The 24,837-nt window shown below is 55.5% G+C and overlaps 8 protein-coding genes across 8 annotated transcripts; 2 read left to right on the top strand and 6 right to left on the bottom strand.

Annotated features, from left to right (window-relative positions):
• Positions 1 to 327: 327 nt before the first annotated feature.
• MFIFM68171_05686 (uncharacterized protein) lies at positions 328 to 738 on the bottom strand (the record flags this gene model as incomplete). Its single annotated transcript, XM_071061106.1, has 1 exon — positions 328 to 738. The coding sequence occupies one exon, from the start codon at positions 736 to 738 to the stop codon at positions 328 to 330; it is 411 nt and encodes a 136-aa protein (XP_070917207.1).
• A 1,120-nt stretch (positions 739 to 1,858) lies between these two features.
• On the top strand, positions 1,859 to 4,063 carry MFIFM68171_05685 (uncharacterized protein; the record flags this gene model as incomplete). Its single annotated transcript, XM_071061105.1, has 1 exon — positions 1,859 to 4,063. The coding sequence occupies one exon, from the start codon at positions 1,859 to 1,861 to the stop codon at positions 4,061 to 4,063; it is 2,205 nt and encodes a 734-aa protein (XP_070917206.1).
• A 1,445-nt stretch (positions 4,064 to 5,508) lies between these two features.
• Positions 5,509 to 8,820, bottom strand: MFIFM68171_05684 (uncharacterized protein; the record flags this gene model as incomplete). The annotated part of the gene is made up of 1 exon (XM_071061104.1): positions 5,509 to 8,820. One exon carries the CDS (start codon positions 8,818 to 8,820, stop codon positions 5,509 to 5,511), a length of 3,312 nt encoding a protein of 1,103 aa, XP_070917205.1.
• Positions 8,821 to 10,585: 1,765 nt separating this feature from the next.
• Positions 10,586 to 11,242, bottom strand: MFIFM68171_05683 (uncharacterized protein; the record flags this gene model as incomplete). Its single annotated transcript, XM_071061103.1, has 2 exons — positions 10,586 to 11,113; positions 11,177 to 11,242. 2 exons carry the CDS (start codon positions 11,240 to 11,242, stop codon positions 10,586 to 10,588), a joined length of 594 nt encoding a protein of 197 aa, XP_070917204.1.
• A 2,138-nt stretch (positions 11,243 to 13,380) lies between these two features.
• MFIFM68171_05682 (uncharacterized protein) lies at positions 13,381 to 15,508 on the bottom strand (the record flags this gene model as incomplete). The annotated part of the gene is made up of 3 exons (XM_071061102.1): positions 13,381 to 14,393; positions 14,508 to 15,350; positions 15,406 to 15,508. 3 exons carry the CDS (start codon positions 15,506 to 15,508, stop codon positions 13,381 to 13,383), a joined length of 1,959 nt encoding a protein of 652 aa, XP_070917203.1.
• A 1,171-nt stretch (positions 15,509 to 16,679) lies between these two features.
• Positions 16,680 to 19,080, bottom strand: MFIFM68171_05681 (uncharacterized protein; the record flags this gene model as incomplete). The annotated part of the gene is made up of 2 exons (XM_071061101.1): positions 16,680 to 17,336; positions 17,395 to 19,080. 2 exons carry the CDS (start codon positions 19,078 to 19,080, stop codon positions 16,680 to 16,682), a joined length of 2,343 nt encoding a protein of 780 aa, XP_070917202.1.
• Positions 19,081 to 19,216: 136 nt separating this feature from the next.
• MFIFM68171_05680 (uncharacterized protein) lies at positions 19,217 to 21,060 on the bottom strand (the record flags this gene model as incomplete). The annotated part of the gene is made up of 3 exons (XM_071061100.1): positions 19,217 to 19,657; positions 19,729 to 19,783; positions 19,850 to 21,060. The coding sequence occupies 3 exons, from the start codon at positions 21,058 to 21,060 to the stop codon at positions 19,217 to 19,219; spliced, it is 1,707 nt and encodes a 568-aa protein (XP_070917201.1).
• A 501-nt stretch (positions 21,061 to 21,561) lies between these two features.
• Positions 21,562 to 24,734, top strand: MFIFM68171_05679 (uncharacterized protein; the record flags this gene model as incomplete). Its single annotated transcript, XM_071061099.1, has 2 exons — positions 21,562 to 22,615; positions 22,750 to 24,734. 2 exons carry the CDS (start codon positions 21,562 to 21,564, stop codon positions 24,732 to 24,734), a joined length of 3,039 nt encoding a protein of 1,012 aa, XP_070917200.1.
• Between the last annotated feature and the right edge of the window lie 103 nt (positions 24,735 to 24,837).

Here is a 24,837-nt window from a genome sequence, read left to right as displayed (position 1 = left end):
GAGGGCAAGGGCAAGGGCAAGGGCGAAGAAAAACTCGGGAGCAATGAAATCCAGTTCCCGAACCCAGTTAGACCTATTTACAATCCTCTCCGCGCATCGGACGCCACCTTCGAAGATGACAGAGCTGTGTATGATCGGTTGGTCGACATATGCTATCAGTACAAAGGGAGGTAACGGAAATGGATACGTTATTACGGCATCATCAACATCGCAGAGGCAATGGTATGTCCCAACAACCCGAAACACCCATAATTTGTGAACTACCTAGTTAAGGTTTTAATACTCTCAATTCCAATTCAATGGCCGAGCTCAGCGCGAAGGCCGTCTCTATGGCAAGGTGAGGCCGTTGGATATCGAGAACGTCAAGGATAAGTGCAAGAAGGCCTCCCAGAATGAACTTGTCGAGGCCATCAACCGGCTTGGCTTCCTTGAGGAGAATCTGGGGGATGTAGGGGTGGAACCCGGCACCAGGCCGATGGTGCGCTTCTCTTGAGGTGTTAGGTCTCCGTAAGGGCGCGCTCCCGTCTTTAAGTAGGGAAAGACCCTGCGAATAGTGGGGAATTGCTCGAGGAGGTTTTTGTGGTTTCCGGTCTTCTTCGCCGACAGCACCTTGCTTGGCAGCTCCTCGTCGGCGGTAGACTCCGGAAAGCGGTGCAAAAATACCACTGTGTGTGTGTGATCCGACTCGGAGGACGGCGCAACCACAAATGGCTTGCTCAACTTCTGACGCAGCGCCATGGTGGATGGTAGACGGCGAAACGGTGAGCGTGCGGATGGCTTCGTGTCAGAATAGAAGGGCCTGGAAATTGCCAGGCTATAGATTTGTCAACCATCGCCACCACCTTTGCTACTACAAGGCACTATAAGGATGATGCTTTCTGGCTCTGCCGGAACGTCAGAGACACAGAATACAATCACTTTTGCAACACTCAATTAACAGTGTAGTGTTTCTGACACTTCGTTGGTGTTTCGCCATGACCGTTGGAGTGAAAATGGTGTGGGTGCCTGCCCTAAAGGTAAAAGATAAAAGGTAAAAGATAAAATAGGAATGCACCAATTCATGCGGTAAGCTCACATCCTCGGGCTAAACATCGGTGGCCGGAGCGTTTTTGTATGTAAAGTCTAAACGCGATGCTATGTGATGACGCGTGCCTGCACTTTAAGGGAATGCGCTCAGAGTTTTGATAGCAGTGGGGTTAAGGGTTGGGCACGCTGAGATGACTGAGATGATTGCCGTGGCTGATGTTATGTCTGGATGTTATGTCTGGATGTTGCGGAAAGGGACGAACGAGTTTTATCTTACGTAATTTGGGCAGCTAGGCCCACTCGACATGGCGTAGGTCACTCCTGCTGTAGGCCTCAAGTTGCGCACAACATTTCTGGTTGGTCGCGGTTGCATCAATTCGAAGCCAAGACCATTTTCCTCTAGGCATGTTTGAGATTAGGTCCACGACTGATTTCATCGATCCATTTCTTCTTCTTCACGCTTTAGTACAAGGGGAACGGCAGTGGAAAACATGTGCTTTGTTTTTGTGTTTTGCTTTACGAAGCCATTCCCATCCACCTAGCACCACTGTGCTTTCAGAACACCAAGTCAGCCCCACTTTTTTTTGGCCTCCCCCTTGGGGGCTTTGGGCTCGGTAGCACAGCCACGGGATTTCATTCGTCGCACGCGCTGCTGAGAGAGCGAAAAAAGCAACGGGAGCGGGGTTCGTCTCTCCTACTGGAGGGTCCATGCGACGAGACTCTCGCGTAGCTGTGACAATTTCATCCGCCCAGGAGGTTCGGATGGTCATTTTAGTGTCTTAAGGATTTTGCTCTGCGTACCGGCCAGCCTTCTCACGATCCCCTCATCCCAATGCGTCTCCTGAACACGGCTACCCTCGATTTTGAGGAGTTCTTTGGCGAAGCTGGCAATGGCATCCCTCACTACGCCATCCTCTCTCACACATGGGGCCCCGGCGAAGTTTCCTATAAGGACCACTCCAATGGGATCGGCCCCTCAAGGCAGGGCTGGGCAAAGGTCAGGGACGCTTGCAAGCTCGCCAATGAGGAGGGATTCGAGTACCTGTGGATTGATACGTGCTGCATCGACAAATCGTCAAGCGCCGAGCTCTCCGAAGCTATCAACTCTATGTTCCGGTGGTACCGCGATGCCGCCGTCTGTTACGCATACATCAGTGACGTCCCTAGCTCTGAGGATCCCACGCTGGAAGACTCCTCGTTTTCGCGGAGCAGGTGGTTCACCCGTGGATGGACTCTGCAGGAATTGCTGGCGCCAAAGGAGCTCGTCTTCGTTGGATTTGATTGGGTCGAGATAGGCACTAAGAGGTCCTTGCGGACTGTTATTTCAACGATCACGCGAATTGATGTCAAGGCGTTGGACAAGCAGAGCTGGCCTGAGTACAGCATCGCGCAGAAAATGTCTTGGGCTGTTGGCAGACAGACCACCAGGCTTGAGGACGAAGCCTACTGCTTGATCGGCCTTTTCGATGTCAATATGCCCATGCTTTACGGCGAGGGCCGGAGGGCATTCAGCAGGCTCCAACAGGAAATACTCAGAAAATCTGACGACCAGTCACTGTTCACGTGGGCCTTTCCGGAATCCGAGCACTCCCACACCAACATGTCGGGTCTGCTCGCCCCGTCGCCCGAGCAATTCAGGCATGCGTCGCGCATTCAGCTGCTTCCGTATGACTCCGGAGAGGAATACGAAACCGCGTTCGAGCTTGTCCATCAAGTTGTTCGAACGAAGCTACGATGTGCCGACGGCGTTGAGGGTATACGACTACGGCCTATTGGAGTCGAACCTCCCGTATCCATGGTTCTTGAAGTGCGCCAGATTCGATCGACTTTAGTTACCGCAGAAGCAGCATCGACCGACACCCTGTCAGTGTCACCTAAACCTTCGACGCTACGAGACGAGCTCCAACATGCTGTCACTGTCGAGAGCCCCCGGGATGAGTCTACTATCTTTGGCGACACGCATCAGCAGGCACTGCCAATCCCGACAATAACCATAGAGGCGGAGGACACTGACACGAAACTAGACTACCGTCACTCCGTCCTCACGTACCTAGACAAGAGGGTGGATCATAACAGCCGTGCTGACTTTGAACGCCCTCTCCCGCAGAGTCACTTACAAACCTACAATATGGAGGCAGCTGTGATCACTGAAGGGAGTAGCGATTTAACCTCGGACTCCCAGCCTGGTTTCGGGCCGGCCAGTTGGAACTGGTACATCTACGAGCCGGTCATCGTCGCACCTTTGAGATGTCAGCTCAATGGCCAAAGACTGTGCATCTTGCTCTCGCGCGACGCCACGGGAGGAGGGGACGGACTTCTGTCTCGCGTACACTGCCCGTCCCTGGTCGCTCTTGACGGCTTGGAGCACCTACAGCTGACGACAATCATAAAGTACACCAGGATTTCCAACCGTGTTAAGCAGCCCTTGCAATGGCGTCCGTGGGAGGCCAAACCCTGGCCTGAGATCAGAATCTCGTCGACCATCACTAGCGGTTACACTCTCCTCTCCTCTGCTGGCCCAAACTGGGTTCTCGACGACAAAGGAGGCGTTTTGAGGCCAAAAAGCTTGTACCCCGCCCATCACGGAGCCAACACCACCGAACTTGCACCGCTTGCTCTTTTCGAGGGTGTTGGCTCTTCAGCTGACTGGCGGGTTGGAACTGACTTCTCAATGTTCTTCCTCAGCATACCAATCTGCGAGCCTGGATCATTGGTCTGTGAGGTGGGTATTTTCCGAGGCCGCTACACGCCCATGTCTCCTCTGAACCTCCAGTTTTATTCTTGCGACTTAGCCTCAACCAGGCACGCAAGGGTTCCTCTAAGAAATGGGCAGTCCATGATTACGCTGAAATACCGAGAAGGCGCCGGGGTCAGCTGCGTTAATGTGTCTCTCGGTGCATGGACAAGTAATGTCGGATCAATCCCAACCCTCAGGATTTGCGACGAGACCAAGACGCCGTGGTTGACGCAACGCTTGTTCCCGGTTTTGCGGTCAATAGGCGACGCAGTAATAGCGGGTGAAGATGGTAGAAAGTAGTTGCTTGTTTTTTCTAAGAGGGAGCCAGCCCTCGGCTGATCCTAGAGCTAAAGCTACCTATTGAACACAAGGCAATATACGCACCTTGCTCTGCTCATAGAAGGAGGGTACTGCAACCGCTATTGTGTGGGCGCATTGGTCGTAGGGGTAGATTTTCGTGTTGCGCCTGGAAGTCTGTGTGGGGGCTGCATAGGCTGTCGGTTCGAATCCGGCTCCTCTCAACTCTTTCGTTGGCCCATTATCTAGACACACAAGCGTACTAAGCCTGCTAAGCGCCATACGAGCCACTGAAATCTGCATAAGGGGCAGTTTCTCGAAGGCTGTTTTCACTACTGGTACACGTTTGTGAGCTAGTCTATTGTGTACTGATATGCTATATACTAGTGTGTTCTAAGCCAGGATATTATGCACTGGTATATTCTACGCTGGTATGTTCTATACCAGTATTCTCTAGGCTAGTACATTATGTACTGATATATTCTAGGTGCTAGTATATTATGCACTATGCTGTCTAATATACTGGTATATTAAATACTATCTCAGTTTTGGTGCCAGGATACTATGTACTGTCCTAGGGAATCAAACTAGGATGTTAGATACTATCCCATAATATGTACCAGTATATGCCAGGCCTAAAACATGGACACTGGGGAGTTGTTGTGATAATAATGCTGCGAACTGATAACAATCCTGACTCTTCGTCTCCCACTTTAGTGATGCGATGCCCGACCACGGCCCCTAATATGGGCCATCAATGCCTTCTGCCAGAAATACTGCACACTGGATTCGATCCATTTGGTAGGGCTGCAATTCCTTTATTATATTGCTTCTCTTTTCCGCACCTTGGCTTTGCCAGAAGGCTTATTCTTATAGTTTATGAATAGTGGCAAAGATTATGCGCTCAGTGGCCACTATAACTAATCCACTGTTCTAGTTGTTTCCAGGGCCTTTGTTTCTAATACTGAACTTTGAAGGTGTTCTGGCTAGGGGCTAGAACCCCTTTCCTTCTTACACATTTGGACCATTTTTATATATGGCACCAATTCTGGGCCCACTCGGCTAGAGTCGAAGCAATTCAGCATGCTGCGGCACAACCTGCCGAAAATGGTAATTAGGGTGAGCAAAGGCGAGCCAGCCTGAGCAAATCCTGAGCAGGGACTGAGCCGAGCCTGGGTGAAGTACAAAAAAAGAAATTACGTGAGCCCAGATTTGTCTCTATTACAGTACGTATTATTAACATTGTGTGGGTGGGATAGAAATAGGCCTTGGTAGACTTTCATGTTAGGTAGATCGCAGCAATGCAGACGCTTTCCAGCTTCCCTACCGGAAGTGTGTACGTACACACGCGAGGAGACCGCTTGATCAGGGTTCGGTGCCTGACGGCGATTCCTTTCATACATCGTTATCTGATCTCCTATCTTACGGTACATATGGTGCCTCAGCTGTCAATAACCGCCCTCGTCGACCATCTCTTCCTCCTGATAGTCCATCTCTTCCTCCTCATAATCCATCCCATCATACCAACCACCGTGCTCATCCGACATGTGTTTATAGATCAGCGCCTCGCCCACGTCCTTACCACACCGGTAACACCAGTGAGTCCCGCAAGGACAGGACATATGATCACAACCAAAGGTTTTCTCGGTAGCCACGCCACAGCCAGGGCAGTCCTTTATCTCCCGCGGGTTCCATGCCTTCGCAGCCCGCGCTCCCCCCGCCGCCGCCGCTGCCGCCGCCGCCGCAGCAACAGCACACTCCTCACACCTCCACGCGGGGCCCACCTCCGGGGGCGCGCCCTGGGCGCAGACCCTCTCCACGTAGCGCTTCGCCGACTCGCAGCCGGGGCACCACGCGTAGACCCAGGTGCCGGCGTCGCGGACGGCCTCCTTGAGGCCGGCGAGGTAGCGCAGGCCGGCGGGCAGGTCGACCTTGGTGGTGGGCTGGCGGCGGCAGAAGGGGCAGCTCAGCGCCGCGACGTTGATGACGGCGCCCGCCCGGTTGATGCCGTACCAGCTCTGCACGCACCCGCCGCAGATGCGCTCCCCGCACCCCCTGCGCCCGCCGCACGCCGCCCGCAGCTCGCGCTTCTTGCGCGCGTCGAAGCACAGCGTGCACGTCCCCGTCTGCACCCGCCGCGCCGACACCCACCCGCCGAGCGCGGCCACCAGCTCGGCCGTGTTGTGGAGCGGCTTGCCGCGGATTTGGAGGGTGAGCTGTTCCGTCCTGGGCAGGATCGCGACCTTGTCGGCGAAGGCGGCGCGGTCCTCTGCGGTCGGCGCGGCGGTGGAGATTGTGTGGAAGAGGGAGCGGTTGTTGAAGGGTTCCTTGATGGTGCCAGCGTCGTTGCGGAGGAGCCAGGCGTTGCCGTTTTCCGCGGCGAGAGCGCGCGCCGTGGTTTCTTCCGTGGTGATGGTGGCTTTGTTGCTGGTGCATCCGGGGCACTTGTACTCGGCCGGGTTGAAGTCGGAGGGGCGGTACTCGACTGGCCAGATGAGCCGGTTGGCGCAGAGGGTGCAGGTGACGCAGGGCGCGGTGGTGAGGCGTTCGTAGTTGGGATCGTTACGCTTGTACATGGGTTTCTGTCGACAGTAGTGGCACTTTGCACGTACGTTGAGGTGCTCCGGGAAATAGACCACGTATTGCGCTCTGCAGTTCGCCATGGAACATTCGGACCACGTCGCCTGGGTAGTGCTGTCGTCGGTCTTGGCGACGTTGCCATGAATCATGGCATCACGTCCTCCCTGTATGTGGCAGTCGCCTTCAGGCGTAGCACACATTCCGCAGACCCCGCCCTCCGCCATTATCGTCACTGAACGGGGGAAATGGCAAGCCTTGCAGACCACCACCGGGCCCAATGCAACCTTGCTCTTTTGCGGCGTCCAACCAAGCTTTGCCGTGAGCGACGTGTCGAGATTCATCTCCAGAAGCTTATAATCGACCAGAGCCTGGAAGAGCCGGCGGTCTTCCGGCTTCAAGATTGTTGGGCCGGTAGCCGTGTCCGGCGGCGAGTTTGCTATGAGCTTCTGGTACTTTGTATCTGCCTCTAGGAGCAGCGTGAGGCAGTTGGTATTCCATGTCTCCGGGATGTCCAGCGTGTTCCATTTATTCCTCATGGAGAGGAGCTCCGAAATTGCGGCCTCCTCCAGAGGCTTCATCCCCATCCGGAGACTGAGGGCCGCGAGCAAGGCCGCAGAACGGGCCGCTAACATTGTGCCGGGGAGGACGGTGTGGAGGAGGACTTTCCAGAACATACGCTGATGCGCCTGCTGACATAGAGCCACGGGGATTCTGGGCACATCGTTGATCGACATGCCAGCGATGTGGGCGGGCAGTTCCTCCTCCGAGTTGACATATGTCAAGCGGGTGAGGATGCGGCCTAGGCGACGAAGAATGCGGTAATCGCAAGATCGACCGATCTCAAGCAGTTCGTCGCGGGTGAAGTCCATTGAGACATCTTCTTCGTCAGACGATTCTTGACTGGCGGCAAATCGCAACGTAGAGTCCAGGAGGACGCAGGGGTATCGCGCCTCGGCTGAGACGGACTCAATGGCCTCGACGATCTCGCCCGTCATGTCATATGATTCTTCCAACCATTTTTTCATGCTGGCTTTCTTCTCCGCATCGGAGATCTTGTCGACCTGTAGTCCAAACTTGGTGATCAAGCCGTCCCGAGCTGGGTTGCTGCGGTCGTTACAGACAGTCCTCCACAGGTTGCCAAAAACGGGATTGAGCGCAATGGCGGACACATCGGACTCAATTATCTCGGCCAGCTGCTCCACCACGAGGTCACGATACTCGGGATCCGCCCTGTATCGTTTTGCAAAGTCCAAGACTCCACGCTCGCGGCGTGGGATGACGTGGGCCATCGATTCAAGGTAAATAGGTGATTGAGTGAGGTTATCCACCAGGGCCTTTCTGTCCCCACCCTGAGAAATGGGCAAGTATCTGGCCGCCTCGGCATCGGTTTCGGATGTTCCGCGATCGATCCCGCTCACGTCGGTGAAATAGACAAGAGTAGCAAGGTGCGTGGTTTCTTGAGTGGTTCCTTGTCTGTCTGCGACACCCATCCATGCTACAAGGAGGCCGACCGTCACTTTGGATATCAAAGCTGATGACGCAGTACCGTCGATAGTCATGCAGACTCCGCCGGTGCGCGCGGATAAGTAGGTGAAAAACGGGGTGGTCTCGGTACCACTGCGCCCTGGCTCGATGATGGTGAACACCTGTGCTCGCTTCTCCCCTCCGCTCAAGGTGCTCGCGACCGAGGTCCAGTCGGAGAAGAGGGCAGCATTCCCCCCATAGGCGCCCGGCTTCCTCAGCGCATCCTGCTCGGCTTGCCACATGCGAGGATTCGAATTATGCTTCACATGCGGCGACGCATCAGCATATAGGAGGATGATGGTCTTCGCATCGGCGCGCATGAGCTGATAAGCATGGGCAAGGCTGGTCTTGGTTGCCTCTGGCCAGTCGTCGCCCCCAAGCGGCCGTATCGCGCTAACAAAGGATAGCAAGGCGTGTTGGGAGGTTTCTGAATCGGCATCCCTGCTGTGCCAACCTGACCACTGAGTGACACTGCCGCTGAATGAGTCGTAGTCCCGGTAGGCTAGGACGCCAATGCGGGAGAAGCATCCCGTTGTAGCAGAGATGCGGATGATATCCTGCAGCGAGCTGCTGAGCGACTGCAAGAACGCGCCCATGGACGCCGTGGCGTCGGTGACGATCATTAAATCGTACGCTTCGGGATGCGTGGCAGCCATTTTGCGACGATAATGAAGATGGGTAAAAGCAGTGTGCACTTCTCGCAAGTTGTCCACTTGCGCGTCGTAGTAGTGTTTCCGATGCTTTCCCACTGCAGGAGTAGCGAGAAGGCCGCAGCTGGGACAACGAGAAAGACGGCAGACTGCGTGGGGAAATGAAATCAAGAGGGGGAAATGGCCCCGGTTGACTTCACTTATAGTAGAGACAGAAGTTGAGGTTGGCGACGGTGACTCTCCCCGGTGTGAGTCAACCCCGCCGTGAGGACGGAAATCTAATCGATTAATTGATAGCGTGCGGCTGAGGAGCGCTTGGAACTAACGGCCGTCAGCAGCAGGGGTTGGAAACAGCGCCGGGAAATACGCCAAGGCATGCCGCAGGAGGGATGGTGGGCGGTGGCGTTTGATGTTTGTGTGTAAGAGCAACTAGACACGGAGCCTTGTCGACTCACCAACCGCATCGAGGACGTGTTGCTCATTCCCCGCATTCCCTCATTTGTGAGCCTTCCCCCAAGCCAACCGATCATCTGAGTATGCTCGAAGAGCTGCTCGGCGGCCAAGACGTCACACCGCAACCGACACCATTGCCAAAACCCTCCTTGGCCTCGCAGAACAGCAACCGTCAAATAACTAACCGAACCCGCGCTGGCGCATACTACGAAGCTGGCGACAGCTCACAAATTTGAGTGTTTCCTTCCCCTCATCCGCCACGACCTTGCCGGCCTAGCTTCATCCTGGCCTAACACTTAAACGAAAACCCAGCGGGTTGTGCTGCCTGGGCCTGCCGTCACCTGGTAGATGTTACATGCAAAGGTAGGAATTTCTACGTTGCGGGGGTCAAATTGCTGCTGCCAATCCCTGATTACTATATGTGATGCGCTCTGCGGTGAATGGTCGTAATAATATCGTAGCCTGAGTACCAAGTGGAAGATAAATACTAGTAATCCGTTCAAGTGATTCAACAAGATGGTGAATAAAAGTTCGCTACGACAAGGTCCGGCAAAAAGAGGTTTTTCTTGGGGCTTGTTTACCATCATTAGACCCCATAATAGCCTCCCTCCTGCCTGCAACGCGTCATGGCGGGATAGTCCGTCGATGTGGTATACTGGGTTTGTCTGTAGGCGGTTAGCATAGATATCCACGCTCCCTTATTGGGAAGGGGACACAGTCAGAAGCAGGTCGGAACTTGAAACCACGTACCTAACCCACACCGTCGCCCATGTATAGTGCGTCACGTAGGTTAGCTGGTAATCCGTCCGCGGAGGGCCTTGATAAAAGAGAGTCACGGTTGTCTCCGCATCACAAACGGTTTGCGGTGGTGGATTGAAGGTCGTAGTAGTTGTGTAGTAATCTGGTCTCTGTCAATCCTATTTGGTCTTATGATAACGGGCGAGTAAGGGACTCACTGAATTCAGTGGAGGTCTCACTCTCCTTCAACTCGATTACCGTACGTGTAACCGTAATGGTTTCATACACGGTGCTAGTGATGTCTGCGACGCCAGCCAGTGCGCGGCGGGCTGGGTAGGGGTCAGAGATGTTCAATAAGGATGGGAGGATGGAAGGCAGCTCACCGACAGCGCGGACTTCGGGAGCGGGGGTAATGACTGGGTTCAACTCGTCTGGCCTGCGTGTCCGACCTCCGCCTCCACCACCACCGCTGCCTCCTCCTTCCCCTCCTCCGCCACCACCACCTCGCCGCGAGGTCGGCTGGCTTCCACCTCCGCCTCCCCGGCGAGTCGACGACTGCCCACCTCCTTCCCGCCTCGTACTAGTCCGTCTCCGTGTAGTCACCTGACGCTGCGTCGTCATCGTCGCGCGGCGAGACGTCGTAGGCTGTAGGGTCCGGCCCGTTCTGAGCGTGGTTGTGACGATTGCCCCTGGCGGCAGAGGCTGGGTAGTGCGGCGGGTTGTTGTTGGCCGCGGGGCCATGGTTCGTCTTGTTGTCGGTGAGGGAGTAGTGACACGCCTGGTTGTTGTGATTGCGCGTCTTGTCGTGGTAGGCCGTGGCGTTGTTCTGATTGCTGTCCGTGACGTAGGGCTGTTGGTTCGCCGGCTCGAAATTGTTGTGATGCGCGTGGTGGCTCGGCGTGTTGCCGTTGTTGGACGTGATATTGGCCGGGAGGTGGTGGTGGGGCGTATGCGGGTCACGGTGGTTATTACCGTTGGGACTGTGGTTCTCCGCCACGTGGTAGATGTTGCTCTGCGCGTGGTAGTGGGTCTCCGGGTGATCGTGGTAATAAGGGGCGAAGATGCCGTCGGCGGACGGGTCGCCGTCCTGCTTGGAAGCATCGTGATTCTGGTTGTGACAACCGGACGGGTAGTTGGAGATGTTTGCCTGCGGGTAGATCTGCTAGTTGACCTGCTTGTGGATCGACTTGTCGACCGTGACCGTGTCCTGGAGGCGGTTCGAGTTGGTCTTGTCCATGTGGGCCGGGTTTGGTCTCTTGTTGGTGTCGGCCAGTGACAGGAGGCGTGTTGTGTTACGGTAGTCACAACGTACTGCGTTACGACGCCGGCTGTGGACCAGCGGCCAACCTCTGACACAATCGTGGTTGTAGGCCCCGGGATGTAATGAACCACGGTATCCGTTTGAAGGTAACAGTCACCAGTGATAATCTCTGCTTCTTGATACTGCGTCTCGGTTTCAGCAATCCAGCTGGTGACAGCTATGTGAGATATTCAGCAAGTATTGGTAATCCCTTCACCTGTCTTTCCGTAAATACTGTTATGATGGAACTCACTTTGTCCGGGTATTGTGCTTGTTACACCGACATATTCAGTTGGGGTAACCTCGGCAAGGTCAGTCTTGAGCCCGAGTTAACGGATCAACGATGGCATACCGTGATGATGACTGTGTTGACGTCGCGGCCGGCTATTGTTAGGTTGAATTGTCTCTGCGCGGTGAAGTCGTATTCTGGAGCCTCGATGATGATTGTCCAAATACCAGAAAACATCTCCGAGTACGGAATAGCACTAAGTCTGGTTAGATTTGCTCATCTCTTCCTGGGGTTCGCACCACCCACCAGGAGGATGACTGTTCCCATCCATCGGGTTGAGATTCTATTGGTGAACACTCGTAGCCATCTCCGTCTGGGGAAACCAGGATAGGGGTGATGATGGATTGGAAGCACCCTGGAGATTTCAGTGAGTTGTCTCCGTGGTCGAGGTAGTGGAGGGGAGGAATACCTTCAAAAACGGACGTGAATGTAAACTCGTCGTCGGAGTTTCCGTTCACCAGATAGGAGCCGCCGTTAGTGTAATCCAGTCCAGTGCAAATGCACTGTTCCGCATCATCACTTTCACCATATTCCCCATCCTGGGCAGCGATGCCAATGGTTAACGCAGCTAGCGAAACCCAGAGCAGGTTGGCGGAACGCATCCTTGCTTTCAGAGACTGAACTTCTGGGCCGACTTTCCCGCTGTCTTCTGAGGCGTCTACACCATAAGGTAAATGGAATGCGGCTTCGTATATGTATAACAGTCTGTTCTCCGCGAGAACCAGAGGCAATAAACCCTGGACGCGGCATTATCCTCCTCCTCCTCCTCCTCCTCCTCCCGCAAACCCCGTAATAATCCTATGAGGTGTCGTGGTTAATCATATTAACTCCGCGCTGGTTATGGGGCGGTACGATACAACGTGTTAAATTCAACCGGACAAAACAGGAAGACGGCATACAGAGTGGCTCGCCCAACAGCCGCAATGTTTGTGGGGGTGACGGTCATGGTGGTCACCACTTTGATGTAGACCCCGCCGGATGTCCGAAAGTTTTTAGTGTGTGGGTTAGATGGAGAACCTCCCGGGTAAGGGAAACGGGTCACGCAATATAGGCACGCATCTGCGTCACCTTATGTTGAGACCATAAACATTACGGGAAGAAAGCAGAGGAGGAGGGACTGAGCGCATCTATAAATAGATACAAGTCCGGCAAGAGATTTATTCATGCTGGAAACCGTCAGAGGAATGCAATAATTAGCTCGGTGACTTCCTATAACGCTAACCAATTAAGCATCGTGACCACATCAACAGAGATGATCCCAGCACATTTTGCCTATTATCGTGAGTGAAGCCAGGCCATCAATGTCATATCACCCCACGACACGCGGCGCCTTCTATCTAACAACAAGGCCTCATGATACCGTATGTAGTGAGGCCCGAGGAGCCACCGACCAAGTCCCGTCCCTTCCATTGAATTTCTATGATCACATCCCTTGAGCTCCCGTAGAACTTGTACGGACCGGACTCCTTCGCTGACACAACCAGGAAGTCAGTCCGGGCCTCACTGCTCAACGATCTTCAGAACCGCCGCTTGCAAAGAACACGGCGTTCCGCAACCTAAGTCAACGTACCTACTTATAGGACACCTACATTTGGGACAGTCTTAAGGATCCACATCAAAAACAATACCCTATCTATTACCTCCTTTTTGCCCGGACTAATATAGAGGAAAGCCCGGCTACAGACTCCTCTCCTACAGGCCGAGCAAGGCCTAGAGGCCCAACACGTTGTTATACTTCATTGACATCTAAATTCTACTGTCTCAAGGGGTGGCCGGCCAAAGACACCTAGGACTGTTTGCAGCAACCACGCAAGACGCTGTAAACATGCAAATCAAACCCTGCCGCTAAACTCATCTGGTTGCCGTCACCGTGCCTCCCGTCCTCTCCAGTTTCCATATTATCATCATCATCAATGTCGTCATCCCCACCCCTTCCATCCCCCACAGACGCCATCCACATCTCATCCCCATCCAAACATGCCATAACAGCGGCCTTGTACGCCTCGCCCATGCGGTGCGCCATCTCGCGCGCGCACACATGCAGCAGCCGGCGGCGGAACTCGCCCGGCTCATCTGCAGCGCCCGACGCGGAGCTGCCATAGTAATGCGCGTCCTGCCACACGCCGATCTCGAACAGCACGACGCCCAGTGAGAAGACGTCGAAGCGCCGCTCGAAGCGCCGATGGTGCTCCTCGCCCACCGACGCCGCCCGCAGCTCGGGGTGCTGCCAGAAGCGCCACGGCGACGGGCCGCCCTCGCGCAGGTCGATGGTGCGCTCGCCGGAGCGGTCGGGGCGCGCGAGCCCGAAGCCGAGGAGCTGCGGGGACGAGAAATCAAGGTGGCCGGAGCCTTCGGCTTGGTAGAGGACCACGTTGCGGCTGGTGATTGCTTTGTGCATCCAGTCGACGCTAACGAGCGAGAGGACGCCGTCGGCGAGGGCCGCGGCTAGAGCGTAGCGCTGCTCGAGCGAGGGGAGGAAGGAGCCGGCGGCTGCGGTGGTGGGCTTTTCGCCTGGAACAGAATACTTGTTGCGCGGGAGCAGAGAGTAGAGCGAGCGCGGGGGTTGGGATGGGACGGCGAAGGGGGGCGCCTGGTAGGCGAGAGCGAAGGAGGTTCGGGTCTGTTGGAAGAAGCCCGTGCAGAGTGGAAGGGCGGGGAAGTAGGGGTGGCCGGCGCTGTGGAGGAGGGTGCAGAGGAGCGCGATGCGTTCTTTGAGGGCGCCGAGGTCGTCCTCAGTGAGGGACGGGTTAAAAGTAACCCATTCTAGGATCACCGAGGGAAGCTGACTAGCTGTTGATGCTGTTTTGTTATGAACATGTCAGCATGAGGGTTTTTGGTTTTTTTTTTGGGGGGGGGGGGGGGGGGGGGGGGGGGGGGGGGATTCGGGTCGGACGGGATCTGGGGAAGACTAACATCCAACGGCTACAGGGTGGGCTAGAACCCTTTTTGAAATGCCGGGAGACATTTGTGCGTCATGACCACCAGAAGCAAACATTGCGCTATTCAACTCAATCTGCTTAAGCTCGGTATCGGTAACTCTCTGCGAACTTTCGTCTACCCTTCGAGCCTTGACCATCATGGCCTGATATATCTGGTCATGGAGCTGGTCGTGCATGGTTGAAGCGGCGCCACCGATCCCTTTCAAGTCGGAGGGTGATGCTGACAAGGCCAAGGCCTTTAAGTTGACAAGCTTGTCTGCTGCTTGACGCTGCGGCGGAGGCAGACATTCCCGCAACGCGTCATTGCACGATTTGAGGGTCTGGATATGAGCCATAACCTTGTCGCGATCGTTGGTGTTATCTCTCAACGACCATGTGAAGTTCACTCTGCGGAAGAAGCTGACCGTCCTGGCCCGTCGCTGACGAAGATTGATGTCCTTCGAAACCTCGGCGGCTACCTTGCTGTTTAGGAACAGCGGGTTGGCAGCAGGTATCTCGCTGTTGGTCCTCAGGGTCAAAGAGTTTAAGGCCCCGAGCCTGTCGACTGGGCCGATCTCATCGTGGAGGGCGTATTTCTCGCGCAGCTTCTGGAGGATCTGAAGGCATTGGTATGCCTGGCTGATGACGGTCAAAACATGACGCTCGATGGGTTCGTAGTTGAGAGACTGCATCTCCGCCGCAAGAAGGATTGCTCGTCGTAGCGAGCTTTCGCTCACGACAAACTCGCGAGATATGGCGTCTGTCACCAGCAGGCCACTTTGTTGAAGCCATGTTTCGAAGCGGAAATATTCGACCGCAATCAATGCAGCCAATGTCCCTTGTATCAGGTTAGCAACTACCGAAGAAATCGTTCTGCAGCCAGTCCCACGCACCTGCGCTATCCGCGAAGTGACGCGCTGATGAGACGTGACGAAAGAGATGAAATGCCTGCACGAGAAGCGACGTTGCCGTCCCTACACTACCAAAGGTGTCCATGATTCTTCGGGTTGTCACTCCTGAGAGATTGGAAGGTTGCGGGGACTGCGAAGGACCGGGGAAAAGAGCAGCCTGCGCTTCTAGGTCAATACAAGAATGTTTCGGGCGATTGAATACCAAATTACGGGCTGTGTAAGAGGGTGCGACATGTGTGCCGCTGGCTGACTTGCGACGGGGCTTCATGAGGGGTAATTAGTTGCTTCGGTCAGCGAGAAGGGTCTGGAATTGGGCCTTGGCAGAATCCCAGCTGAATGAGCCTTGCCGCCAGTCCTGCAGCCACAGAGGTGAAGTATTGGCACTAGCGGACCTATTGGCTTGTTTCAACGCTTCGTAATGGATCAACGTTGCCTATGGAAGCCTACTTGCTGGGGTCGAAAGACCCTAGTGAATCGACGCAGCCCCTGAGACTGGACGGAAACATTGTCTCCATGGCAGCCGACCACAGCATATATGGGTAGGGGGAAAAGGGGCGGAGAAATACTTAACGTAAGACGAAGGCTATGTATGTAAGTACCTATAACCTTGCTTTGCCATATTACGGCAAATTGGTTAGTACTACCATTACAGGAGCTCCCACTCCTCCTGCTTTAAAAGGTGATTGGTTGGGCTTGTGCCGAGCCTATGTCGCATAATCTCGAGGTACTCCTGGCGTCATAAATCCTCGCTTCGCTCAAGTTGTGCACAATGCCTCAGATTTTGGTGTTGTCCTTGCCCTCCTGGTCGTCGGGTATGCATGATTTCCGGAGGTGGTCTCAGGGATCTATAGTGAAATGGCATCCTGTACATCCGGGTCCCCTGACACGTCCCGCTCTGTTATGCATCACATGCTCCGAGCCGTTTGCCAAGGGTTTCCAGCGCATTGGTCATTTGCATGCTGTTTGCGTTCTTGTCCTGACTGAGTCTGCTCGGTGCATGTTAGGTTGGCTTCGACGAGCGTCCTCAAGTGTGAGCGTCCGTCAGTTAGACGTGAAAGTACAGTATGCCGGGCTACGTGCTGGATTATTTGCTTGCAAAAAGGCAGCTGGGGAATCTGTAAAATCTGGGACTACTAGTACTTGTTGCTCTGGGAAGGCTGCTGAGAGCGCTGTTGTCCTATGTTTAATGAGATTAATGCGTTTTAACGCCTTACAAGTCCTTGCTCCACGACACCGGCCCATCCCTTCTCTCCTATTCAAGTTGGTAGGGCCTTTTCGTCATCAGCACCTGTCTCAAGTATCTCGTCTTCTCCGTCGTCATCGTCATCGCCGTCGCCCCCGTTCTCATCATTCCCCGACTCCTTATCGCTAATCTCATCGTCGCTCGGCTCGCCCTTGAACCGCACTATAAAGCGCGGATTAAAGTTAATTGGAAAACCAAAGATTCTCTCTGAACCCGCTCTCGAGACCGTAAAACACCCTCCCAGACTTTTGACCATCCGTATAGTCGCCAGGTTGTTCGATTTGACCGAGTAGGATCCCGCTGTCTCACCCTCGGCGTCCTCAGCCTCGATGTCGGCTCTGCCGTTCTTAACCAGCACGTATAACATCTCGGCATTGCCCAGCCACGACACCACATGCACGAGCGAGAGACCCTTGGCCGATCGTTGCTCGATGTCGGCCCCGAGCTTCAGCAGCAGCCGGGTCGCGCCAATGTGACCGCGCCGGGCGACGAGCCAGAGGAGGTTGGTAAGCAACAGAGGATAGTCGACATCCTTGTAGGCACTTGCCTCCATCTCATTCCGTACCAGCCGAAGCGCCACGGCAAGCAGCCGCGTCAATCCGTCGTGCGCGGCTGCGAAGGCCGAGTACAGAGCTATACTTCTCTGCACGTGGAAGCGATTGGCGGGGCGCTGCCGCTCGGTGGTGACGCACAAGGTAGTCGGCGATGCGGAGGCGGCCGAGGAGAACATCCTCTATCGTTCGCTCGAGCCCGTACTTATGCGCTAAATAGTCCTTGCCCTGCGTGGCTCTCCGGAAGCAGAGGTCGAGCGGCCGCGAACGCTCCCGGTTCAACATGTCGCGGGTCCCGGACCTGGCGTTGGCGTCGGCCCCAGCTCGGCAAAGCTTCATGACTAGCTCGGCATGGCCGTTGAACACGGCGTGGTGGAGTGCAGTGAACCCACCCTCACCCGGTTGGTTGATTTGTTGCATCGAACCAAACTTGGAGAAGAGATAATCGATAATGACCGGATTTCCGTCCTTACAGGCCTGATGCAGCACCGTGTCCTTGCTGCCAGGCCCGATGAGCAATGTCGGTATTTTGTCTGGGAACGGGTGCATCGGCTCGAGGAGGTACTTGAGTGGAACGACGTCGACGTCGGTGTTATTGACGATGTACTCGTACAAGATGTGCATGCGCTCCCCGTCCTCTTGTACCCAGGAGTGATTCACGTCGGCGCCGCGTTCGAGGAGGTAAGTAGCTACCTCAAAATTGCGCTCCCGCACCGCCCTCATCAGGGGCGTGCGCTCCTCCGAGTTGGTGCAGTCCACACTCGAGCAGTCCTTCAGGATGCTTTCCACGACGGATACGTCGGCGCTGAGGCTTGCGCAGTATTTGTGTAGAAGGGCATCTGCATCATCGAGGCGCGAGGAAGGCGAGTACTCTCTGACCTTGCCAATGGCGAAATGGATCATACCGGGCAGCGCACTTTCCAGTATGGCCCCGAGCGCCGCCTTCCAGAACGTTGCAGCGGCGTTGTTGGCGTCTTCAACTTCTTCAGGCCCACCGGGGAAAATTCCTACCGCATTGATCATCCCGTCTATCATCTCGGGGCCCGAGGTATTGGCGAAGCTGAGCAGGCGGAACGTCTCCAGCCTGGCCCGGTCATTTTCCTCGCTCCATGACGGGAGATAGTCGTGGTCGTGGAGGGTTTGGATGGTTGCTATCATATCGGCGAGCCAGTCCGCGCCGCCGTAGATGAGACGCTCGTGCAAAGGGCGTAGTCCAGCAGTTTGGAGTAGCAAAGTGTCAATATCTTCCTCATCCGTATCCGCCGGAGATCTCTTCGCTGCATGTTGCATGTTCGTCCAGTCGGTCAAGCTACGCGGGGGCAGGAGATCCAGCCTGCCCTCCGGGACAGATTCTAGCAAGTCCTCCAAGAGCTCGGCCGTGTTCATTTGGATGGCAAGGCCGAGGGGCGACACGCCGCGATATTCGAGGAGGGGATCCGCCCCGTGTTGGAGGAGAGTTGTGGCCATGCCACGCAGTCGCATATCAACTGCCCAATGAAGCGGTGTCCCACCATGTGCGACGGAGTACTGGTCGTGCTGTGAATTCCTCGCCAAGGCGCAGCTCTTTAGACCGTCCGCGTCATCCATCATCAGAAACGCCAGCATCTTAACATCCTTTTCTTTCAGTGATATGAGCCAATGCCATGGCGTTTCTCCACGCTTGTTTGCCAACGATGCGCTGGCGCCGTGCTTGAGGAGGATCTCTGCTACCTCCACGTTTCCAAACCGTATGGCAAGATGCAGAGCCGTGTTCCCGGCGTCATCCTGGGCATCAAGGGTCTCGTCATCTACCACGGAGATGACATTGCGGAAATGATCAGGGTCGACTCCCAATGCGGCTCCGGCGTGCAGGTACGTGTTCATGTGATGGGTTAAAAATTTTGTGATGTGACCTAGTCCACCTGGAACGGGGTTCGGACTAGCACCGAGAAACACCCGCATCACCCCGAGGTTTGCCGGAAGGAACATCATCTCAATATGCTCGGTAGATGCCACACCATTAGCATGTCAGCATCTTCGCCCCCATGAACAGCTTGTGAGGCTCTTCCGCTTTTCTCAAAGCTGTAGGATCTTCGTCCAGAAGGCAGAGCTCCCTTCGAGCTCGTAAGCAGCAGTGCTCAACAGCTTTGACCAGCCAACGCTTTAGGTCGTCCTCGAGAGCAGAATCCAAGGTTTGCCCGGTCGCAAGCATTATGGGACGAAGGATAGAGGCAGCGACGACCGAACCGAGGCCTGCCGCTGCTTTGAGACATTTTATAGCCTCTGCAAAGTTTCTAGCCGTTCCAAACGAGTTGATGTTGGCGTAGCAAAGCTGGACGTAAGCGTTAGCTCTCATTTCGCGGGAAATGCTGTCGTCCGTCGCGATTTTCTGGAGTGACAGCAGGAACATGGTTCTCGCAGTCTGCGGGATGTCGAAGAGTCGCAGAAATTCCACCGCCATCTAGATAGACAGGCACCAAGTCAGAAATAGCCTTGCGTCTATCAGGACGACGAATCATAGCAACAACTCACCGACGAGAGGGTGACTCTTTGTCCCTCGAGAGCTGGTTTTGTAGATCCCACCGTGCTACATATGGACGGCGAGTCAAATTTGGGTCAAGGAACAACGGTGGAGAACATGCAGGGTCTTTACCCGTAGATTCTATCGAAAGACAAGGCGTCCATCGCCTTATTCAAGTCGCGGTTCTGAATCCGCAAGGACATGGTGTGTCGAAAACACCTTTTCGGCATAGCGACGCCTCGCATATACAGGGCGGTCCTATCACGACTAGAAACTGCGCCGCGAAGGATCATATTCTTGTCGTACTCGTCCTCCAGAGACAACGACGCGTCCAACATGATGAGATCTTGGGCTTTTCTCCTGTCGACTTCGTCCTCTTCCAGTCCTTCGAACGGGTCACGGCCGTTGATGAACAGCCTCCAAACCAGCAGGCCGAACGAATACGTGTCAACGTTTGGCAGCCAGGGAACTGGCACCCGTTGGTTGAGCTCGGGGGAATTCCACGGCTTCGTACCGGCGCTGATTTCCACCGAAGCCTTCTCGTCCTCGTTGTCACTCATGATGTACGAACATCCAAAGTCGGAAAGTTTTGCCCGGACATTGCCATCCTTTGCTTTGAACATCAAGACATTGTCGAACTTGAGATCGCCGTGCATAATGCCACACGCGTGGAGCGCCTGCAACCCACAGCCGACGTCCCTTGCGATCGCCAGCGTGGAGTCAACTCCCAGGCGCTTCTCAGAGATATACTGGGTCAAAGTGCCGAGCTCGGCGAGCTCGAGAAGGATCATGGGCATCCAAGCGGGACCAGAAGGATCCAGCCTTGTCCAGCCGATGCTACTAATCTCAACGATATTTCCATGCTTCATGAGTGGGGGATGCGAGAGAATACGTAATTCGGTTGCCAGAGCCTTGTAACTCCTAGCCGAGAGCTCGGTCGACACCGTCGCAAGGACTGGATACTTGACCACGCCGAGGCCGTGGACCTCGCGCGCCTGAAAGTAGCCGCCTCGGGCAACCTGATGAGAGACCCGGGCAGCGAGGTCGTGACAACCGAATCCCGTTCTGATGATGCCACCATTGGCCTTGGCTAGGTTGATGAGCACCATCAACTCGTACGTGACGGGGAGCGTGTTATGGGTCGCCGAAGGGAGCGACGCCTGAATACGTCGCCCAGGAGTGGTCTTTTGCGCATCATCGTTGTCTTGGGAGGACGGGGCCGGGTTATTTGCGCCCTTGGTGTCCTTTGTGAATCGGTCAATTGCCTGAATTTCGCATGTATAGGACGCGTATTCAGCCTCGAATCCAGCGCTGTTGTCCTCGTCTTTAGTGAAGGACGCCATTGCCGCCGGAATATAGCGGATCTGATTTCAACCACAGGATGCGGGCCAGTCCTTCGGGGAAGAATTGAGAATAGGAGGGGAAGATGAGGGCCGCAGAGGGCGATCTTGCTGCGAGCTGAACCGCAAAAGCATCTCCGACCCCGGCGCAGCCTTCCCTTCATCTAATATTCGCCTCTTACGCCTTACTAGTGTAAAAAATGATGCAGCCACACGGAGAAATGCCCAATAGCGTCCCAAGCCATAGTCAGCCCCCGAAGCCATAGTCAGCCCCCGAAGCCATAGTCAGCCCCCGGAGCACAACAAACATTTCCCACCCTCACCTGATCCTGCCAGCACCCAGCAACGGCGCCGAAATCACACAGCCCCGGCGCCTTCCCCTCCTTCCCCCTTCCTGCATTAGCCTGCGTAGTTCTTCAGATCAATCGCTGCCATCACCGCACAAAAATCACCATACGTACAGTAGTACCTAGCGAGCGGACAACTGCCCTGCTGCTAATCAGGATGGCTTGGTCGACGCGAGAAGACGCTGAAGCCTTCCTCCAAGCATACGCCTGCGACAATGCCTCCGGAGACAGCATTCTGCACCTTGCAGTTCGGAAAGACGACCTGCAGTTAACCCAGCGCCTCCTTGCAGCCGGCTTTCCGGTAGACGCGCGCAATGACGACGGCATGACGCCGCTTCACCTCGCGGCAGAACTCGGGCTGGTCGACATCAGCCAGCGTCTGATAGCCATTGGAGCCGATATTCTCGCCCGTCAGTGTGCTCCTGCTCACGAGAGCGGCTCCGATGTGGACTCAGAAACTAGTGGCGTAGACAATACTTCCACCCATTCAGACGAAGATACATCCTCCCCTACGGCTCCGAGAAGACTGAAATCTTTGCAGCAGCGAAAACCACCCAGCCCCTTCGATGTTGCGTTTAACCGGGGTGACGGAAGACTAGTTGAACTCTTCATCAAACACTATTTGCCGAGTGCAATGGAGGCATTGGACGAATACACCATGCTGGAGTTCATGGCCAAGGCGTTCGTCGCGAAGTGGGAAAGTGTGCTCGAGGCATTTCGTGAGGCCGGCTGGGAGCTCGATCGGGAGCACTCCGGGATAGAACGCTCCTTTCTTTTCTATGTCTGCGAGCAGGCCGAAGATGCCGGCCCCGTTGAACTGCTGCTGAAGTCTGGGGCCGACGCGACGGGAGCGGACCTTGGGGGCGCCACGGTCCTGCATGTGGCAGCCCAACGGGGGCCATGCAGCGATGGGAGTGTCGTCAAGTGTCTAATTGCTGCAGGCGCCAAGGTCGACGTCGAAGATAGGGTATTGAATGGGACTCCGTTGATGGCGGCCATACAGGGCCAAAAGCTTGAGAATGTTCGTGTCCTGCTGGAGGCTGGCTCGGATGTCAATCATACGATACGGCGCGACGGCATGCGGCGGACGGTTCTACATATTGCGGCACAAGATGGGATTCCGAAAATGATACAGTTGCTTCTTGATCATGGAGCGAATCCGAATATACTAGACGAGAGGGGTGGCACTCCTGCACGTTGGGCGATACGCAGTAAGTGGAAACCCGAGTCGTCAGTTGCTTCCTTCTGGTGAGACCAGATACCGCAGGAGCTGATGCTCGCTGCCGAGACGCTCCTGTGCGTCGTTTGCCTCAATATGGAAACCATTGACTGACATTCGCCATAGACAATTACGTCGAAGCCGTCAGGATCCTTCTGGAAGGTGGCTTAGATCCAAACCTTGACAAGGAATCTTTGCGATTGGCCATCGAGAAGGGTCGGCTGAGGATTATGGAGTTGTTCATACAACATGGAGCAGTTGTAGAGCGTCGTGTGGTCCATCTCGCCCGCGTGCGCCACAACGGCAACCAAATGCGTCTCTTCGAACTCTGCGTCAAGAATATGGCAAGCGGGGACGAAGATAGCGGTGACGAGAATGGTAGCGACGAAAACAGCATCGACAAAGATACAACTAATGACAACGAGGGCGGTGTGGAGTTAAACGAGGGAGATCATGGAAGCAGCCGCGTCCACGTTCGTCTGGATAGCTTTAGTATTCCCATGATGATGATGAATGGGGAACCTGACGTCTACAGACTCTGCGCTGTTCTAGTTGAACATGGCCATGGAAAGGGTCTGGAGAACGTTGAAGACGTCCCGAGAGCCCTCCTGATTTGTATCTGCGCCGAGCACGGGTATATGAATGGAATCTCCCGGCTATTGGCATCAGGCAAGATTACCAGCACGACTCGCCGTTTTCGGGTTCGTCCTTTCGGGTGGACAGCAATGCATGTGGCTGCGTTCTTCGGCCACACAGCTGTGGTGGAGGAGCTATGGTCTAACGGCTGGGGTCTGGCCGACGAGGACAGCTCGGGCCGATCCGTGCTCGACATCGCCGCCTCTTGCGGACATGTCGAGCTGGTGCGGACGCTACTGGCCGTACACTGCATTGCTGAGCACCGAGATAGAGATGGCCAGACACCTTTGCATTACGCAATGTCGGGCCCGGGCGGTAGAGACTGTCGCCTGCTGGAGATTCTCGTGGAGGCCGGATGCGGCGTGTCCAAGGCCAGCGCCTCTGGCGAGACGGCTCTCCACAGAGCAGCTCGGTTCAACTACGATACCGCGGCATCTTGGTTACTAGAGAAAGGGAGCACGGTATCCGCCACCGACGGATTCCTTAACACTCCACTTCACATAGCCGCCTGCTTCAACGCCGTCTCGGTAATCAAAATCCTGCTCGCTCACGGCGCGCAAATCAACCGGGCTGCCGTGGACAGGAGGACGCCACTACATTGCGCAAGCCAAGCCGGCGCCGGAGACGCCGTCGCCGCCCTACTCAATGCCGGTGGGGACCCGAACAAGACCGAAAGCCAGGGGAACACGGTGCTGGCGACAGCTATCCACTGGGGAGCGTGCAAGCCGCACACCATTAACGCGCTCTTCGCTCGCACTAACGTGGACTGGACGGCACCGCGCCAAAGCCACCTCGTCGTCACAGCGACGCTGGCGGTGAAAACACCTCACCGCGCAGCAACCCTCGGCCGCGTCATCAATTCCATGCGCGCCGCCACGGGAGCCAACAAGACACGCCGTCTCATCAAGCGCATGCTTCCGGAGCTGGTGCCCGAGATGCTTGTGAGTGCAGACGACGCAGACCGTGGGTCGCCCGCCGACGTGATCCCGTTGCTGCTGGACTTCTTGCCCGAGAACGGACAGACGCGCCACATTGCCCTCTTCTACATGCTGCTGGCTGTGATCAAGCATGGCGGAGATGACGAGGGACATCTCACGCGCCGCCTGCTGCTGCTGGACGAGAGCAACGTGACCCAGGCGATCCCGGGGAACTGGGGGCTGCAGCATCTGTGCTGCCGGTACGGCAGGGTGAAGCAGCTGCGCGTGTTTCTGGGCCTGGGGCTGTCGCCATTTAGTCGCTCGGTTATCGACGGGGAGACTTGCACACCGCAAGATGTTGCTAGGAAGTTCTCGCCGGGCATGGTAGCATTGTTTGAGAGTCTAATCGAGGGTATGCATGTCCTTGGGGGCGTGTGCCGCCGGGATCGGACGATATTTCCACTGCTCCGAAAGGTGCTGGGGCCAGAGCACTTTGAGAGGGTGGTTGTCGACTTGTCGGATGCGTTTAAGCAGGGCTCAGAGGAGGAGGAGGACTAATAGTACAAAGTAGGAGGGATTTCATCCTCGAGTGCTGGTAGTTGGGGAGCAAGCAAGATGCTGCTTGGCTTGGCTTCGAAAGCAAGGTACTCCCGCCGTAACA

The sequence above is a fragment of the Madurella fahalii genome (genome assembly GCF_045866475.1).
Source record: "Madurella fahalii IFM 68171 DNA, scaffold_3, whole genome shotgun sequence".
NCBI lineage: Eukaryota > Fungi > Ascomycota > Sordariomycetes > Sordariales > Madurella > Madurella fahalii.
The sequence above is the reverse complement of the archived record's forward strand: the minus strand, read 5'-3'. Positions and strand labels throughout refer to the sequence as shown.